We start from the raw sequence: 5,349 nt of genomic DNA, 5'->3' as shown, positions 1-5,349 counted from the left end.
CCAGCCCAATCTACCAGGATCAAGTCTGACAAAGAAGTCAAATATTTCAGTGAAAAACCTGTAAGCCTCTACATGCTTTCCAGAGGCTACCAGAAGTTGTAAACAGGCAATACCCTACTATCTTAGTAGAGGAGGTCATACTCCACCCAGGAACATCAGCACATGGCACCATTTTAGGAAACTTTAGTAAGGGCACCCAGAAGACAATACTGAAGATACTCCTCTGGGACAGAAAAAAAGAGACAGTACAGCAAGAACAAGAGATCTGAAATATTTACTTATGAAATCCAGTTTAGATTATAATCTCATTCTTTCCAATGGAGGACCTACACAGTATGCCCTAAATAAGGCTAGCCAATTATGTGAAGGCAGGAATTATGACCGGCTGTCATCCTCATGCTCTATTAAAAGATGTTCTGTCGATTCATTCTACTGGTAACTTGCTCATTGCTATCAGTGCTCTGAGCAATGATAACCTGGGTCTAAAGTCACTGAGAAGTGTAACATTCATCTTGCAAGATTGGATTTCCTGGAAATCTTTTAGCAACATGAAGTTATTTCCCTACCCATCGCCAAAAGAAGTCTCTGAAATCTTGATTCCAGTTCCAAATCCTCTGTTTTGGAGGTACTGCAGTCCAGTTCTGCCCATCTTACTATATTGGCAAGATCTGTTCTAGGACACTTTTTGAAGATTGTGGAATTCTGTCTGGGAATCTTACATCAAACTCAATAATGAGATCTCCTCGCTGGCTTAGATTCTTGGGTAATGGAAGGCCTTCTCCAGGAATTCTTCGCTTCATTCCAGGTTTAATGACATCCTTGAAAACCATTGGTATGGTCCTACCATCTAGGGTTGGCGTGTTCACAGTGCAGCCACATAAAGCCTAAACACAAAACCCAAGCCAGACAAGTTAGTACTTCTTTTGTAATAGATTCCCTCTTCAAAATATAATTCCCAATCAACCCAATGAGGATATTAGGAAGGCCAATGACAGTTAACCAGAGTTCAGGGGTGAAATGCTGACAACACTGAGCTAAATGTTGGAGCTACATATAAAATCATCATCCCAGAACTTCTGTTCTCCAGGTCATATGTTATTACAAGGTCATGAGCTGCTCTTCAGAGCGCTGTGGTAGTATCTTGATGGAGTGTACTTTTAATGGTTAGTAATATAACATACTGAAAAGGTGTTTGGAAATTCTCAATTTTTACTTTTACCCATTAAAAAATCCAATAATTTGTAAACTTTGATCTTCACTTCATCACTAACAAGACTGGCACTGCCACTTACCTCACGGAGGCTGATCTTGGCCGAATATACAATATCAGACCCATCTCTTTTAAAAGTGTTGTGTGGCTTGTCCTTTAAAACAAAGACAATATCAGCTGGAATGTTGTTTGGTGTCTGGTCTCCTTCTTTGGGGAATGTAATCTTTGTTCCTTCTTTCCAGCCACGTTTGACTTCAATTGTTAAAATCTTATCCTCATTACGTGTGCTTTTCCCATCTGGATTGAGGCGTTTGTGAGAAATTTTCATTTTCTTGGTGCATCCAGAGTAAATCTCCTCCAAGGATACTCTCAATTCATGAGTGATGGGAGGGTCTTGTTTTCTACGCATGTTTTCAGGGCCCCCACGGACACGTGAAAAGCCAATGTTACCAAAGTTTTGAAAATTTGTGAAGGGGTCATCAACATCCATGTCTTCATCTCCATTCCGCTGGACAAAAAAAGTATCAAAAGGATTCCGCCCACCAAAGAATTCTGCAAACATGGCATGAGGATCTCCATGAAAGGTATAAGTGAATGAAGTGCCATTGGGACCTCCACCACTGCAGCTGGGACCACCTCCCTTTAGTCCTGAAATACAGGGACACACAGATCAATCTCTTTCAGCAGTTACTGAACTATGAGCTCTCACTATATATTAGGATCTCTAATCCTGAAAACATTTTCTTAGTATCCCTTTTACTATGATATTGAGGTGCAGTAAAACTTAGAAAACTGTTTTTAGGATTTAATCAAATACTTGTGAGCAAGTCCTGTATTAAAAACCTAACTTGCAAGTGTCATCGAAGAAATGCTTACAGTTATTCTTAGAATTGTCACAACCTTTCTTACTTCTATTTTTCTCCGCATTCTCAACTTCAGTGCATTAATGAACCCTACCGTTCAGGGGTAGCTAAAGTGATGTCCTTCAGATGTTGCTACACTACAATTCCTATGATCTCTAAATGCTGGCTATGCTGTTGGGTGTTGTAATCCAACATATTTGGAAGACACCACACTGCTACAAAATGTGCAGTATGGAAATAGGAGTAGCCAATATCAAGAACTGAATCAATGATGCTACACAGACCCTGCAGTTTGGAAGGCATTTCACCTTGGGCTGTATAAACCAACAAATAACTCTTTAATATGACATAATTATTAGAAACAGCCCTACAAAGTGAAACAAAGATTGTAAAGAATATTGTTAGGATAAAGAGTATGCTAGAATTTTCTAGCAACTACTAGAAGACTTTCTGTGGCAAAGGCTCCACCTATCTTAGACAGCCTGTCATGCAGCCCAATTTATACAGCCAACATGCATTACCAACACCCATTTACAGGAAAATTTTAAGCATTTACTCCAGATGCCAGCAATATAACAAATAATTCAACAAAATCAACTCATTTGTAAGTATATTAAAGACTTTCATGTGTTACATGCTCTAATGTATCATGGAAAATAGTAGATGTAGAGTTTCTTCTAAACAAGTGCTCCGCAATCAAACGGCATATCATTGTTGGAAAGCATACATGCAGAACAAGTTTTATTACTGAAAAATGGACAGATCCTCAGAATAGGAATCCAGATAAATCCTACACTAGGTTGCTGTTTTTGCACTTTCTTCCCTGCCTAAACGACTTCCACTTGATTTCAAAGTAGGTTTCCCAGACAGGAAGAACCTGTAAGGTAATGGTGGATTTTCAAGGAGTGACCTTACTACAATATGAACAATTCAAAGATGGCAACTCATCTGGGTAGTTTCCAGAACTACAGAGTAAAATGACTAGTTCTTTCTTCTCCCCTACTTTTCCCCTATCTTGGGGAACCAGTCCTGGTGGATTAGTTGCTGAACTGTGATTCTAACTGCCACTCCAAAGGGTAATGCTTCCTAACATTTTAAAAGTCAGATCTGATCATCTGTTATAGAAGCAGCGATTTTTAGAAGATGTTATCTGTCAAGGGTGGGGCAAGGAGGAAAGTTGTGGCCGAGGAAAAGGGCAACAAACTCGATCTGACAGAATTTAAAAGAAAAAGTAAATAAATGCAAAATAAAATATTCTAATAGTCTGGTTCCATTAGAGCTCGTTGACGCGACTGAACTCATTAAGTTCAGCTGTGTATTTTATATGCTGTATGCACTATAATTTGCAATTATTTCATTTATTGACGTCCCGTTTTAGCTTCTATTTGTTCAAACGCACGAATGTTCTTCGTTCGTTAGCTAACACTGCTTCCCTGACGTCTCAAAAAACGGGCCTTTTGTATCCTGTCCTTTGCTCTACAAATAAACTTTCCCCTCTACCCCACCCGTTCCCTTCCTAGTATAAAGGAGAGGAAAAGGTTAACAATTAGAGACGATTTTTATACAGATACACGGAGATCGGCCTAGAACAAGCGGCTGTGATTCAGGTAAACGTTGGGGGGGGAGGGACTGCTTTTCAATACTACAAGACACGCTTCTACTATTTCTTCCCTCGCCCACCCAGGACCCACTCCCCGTCCACGCCTTCATTCCAGCCCGTCCCCGAACACGCACCCTCCTCGCCGAACTTGTCGAAGATCTCGCGCTTCTTACGATCGCTCAGCACGTCGTATGCCTCGGCGATTTCTTTAAACCGCTCCTCGGCCCCAGGGTCCTTGTTCTTGTCCGGATGATAGCGCAGCGCTTGCTTACGATACGCCTTCTTAATATCGTCCTCGGTTGCCCCGCGGGACAGGCCCAATATGCGGTAATAGTCCTTCCCCATCGCCAGTCAACAACAAAAGGCCGTCACTCTAGTCACCTCCTCACTGGCACGTCTAGACTACAGTTCAGCTATAGCCACTTCCCCCTCCCTATTTATATGGCGGGCGGAGGAATCTTCCAGAGCTTACCACATCATTCTCCGCCCAAACCCCGCCTATCCATTCTGCTCGTGCCAATCGTGACCCAGAATCCCTTACTCTCTACCAATGAGAGCAAGGTATGCGACACACAGGGTGAGGAAGTAACGGTTGCTGAGATATCTTAATTGCGGAGGTGAAAAGCATTCTCTACAGTCTACACACTATCAACGGTTCTCACTCTCCTAAGTTCTGAATGCAACTGTCTAGTCTCCGGGCTCTGACAAATCAGGCGACGTTAAGGGCGGCGCGTACTAGGCTTTGCTTTGGCAGCAGCGGGATGACGCTATCTGCTGTCCAATTAAAAACAGCTTATAGAGCGCCGAGTTCCTGCACGCACTGGTGCTCAATTATATGAAAACTACAAACTCCACCCATAAACCACGCCCAGCAGCCAATCCGCAGAGGGCTTTTTAATATATGACAATTTGGAGGTAGGAAACCTGTGGCGTTCTAAATATTGTGGATTCCAACTCCCATGAAGCTTAGCCAGCATGGCCAATAGTCAGGAATGGCGGCAGTTGTAATCCCATAACATGGAGTGTCACAAATCCTCCACTCATGCTTTAACTCATTTTACAGTTATAAATAAGAGATGTTTTACATAACTAGCTGTGGATAACTTTTTCAGTCTAAGCGTCGCATTCCGTTCTGGGTAACCTTCCCAGAACAATGCACCTGTAATGCCAGAGGCAAAAGTGGCCAAAGCAACTAATTTAAGTGTTATTTAAGTTTAAAGCAACTGATTTACGTTTTAGAAACAGTGGACTAGTTTCTACACTACCTCTCTATCCTCTATACAGGCAAAGAAGGCTAATTATCAGAATTCAAGCACACATTCCAACCAGGCAAAATACTCAGGGTATAAAGTAAGGGATGTGGCCTGGGCAGATGGGTGTAGCTTGGGGAAGAGATCCAAGGGCCAGATAGAGAAGCCTGGAGCGCTGCATTTGGCCCCCAAGCCTGAGGTTCCCCAGCCTTGGGCTATAACAATGGTCAATTATACACAAAGTTTTTGAACCACAAACCTATCATACACCACAAAAAATGTTATATATGAACAGTAAGCAAAATGACAGCATTTCTCCTATGATGCATTAACAATGCGAACAAGAAGGTGTTTTCACTTGTGCTACTTGCTGACCATAATAGTCATACATCAGTCATTTATATTTATATATTCTGGCCAGCTACT

The 5,349-nt window shown here is 41.8% G+C and overlaps 1 protein-coding gene across 1 annotated transcript; it reads right to left on the bottom strand.

Annotated features, from left to right (window-relative positions):
• Positions 1 to 257: 257 nt before the first annotated feature.
• Positions 258 to 4,389, bottom strand: DNAJB1 (DnaJ heat shock protein family (Hsp40) member B1). The gene is made up of 3 exons (XM_061616599.1): positions 3,808 to 4,389; positions 1,293 to 1,858; positions 258 to 884 (listed from the first exon to the last, which is right to left on the bottom strand). The coding sequence occupies exons 1-3, from the start codon at positions 4,016 to 4,018 to the stop codon at positions 654 to 656; spliced, it is 1,008 nt and encodes a 335-aa protein (XP_061472583.1). The 5' UTR covers positions 4,019 to 4,389; the 3' UTR covers positions 258 to 653.
• Positions 4,390 to 5,349: the final 960 nt, after the last annotated feature.

This window comes from Rhineura floridana, chromosome 3 (genome assembly GCF_030035675.1).
Source record: "Rhineura floridana isolate rRhiFlo1 chromosome 3, rRhiFlo1.hap2, whole genome shotgun sequence".
Taxonomy (NCBI): Eukaryota; Metazoa; Chordata; class Lepidosauria; order Squamata; family Rhineuridae; genus Rhineura; species Rhineura floridana.
This window is presented reverse-complemented; position numbering and strand designations above follow the sequence as displayed.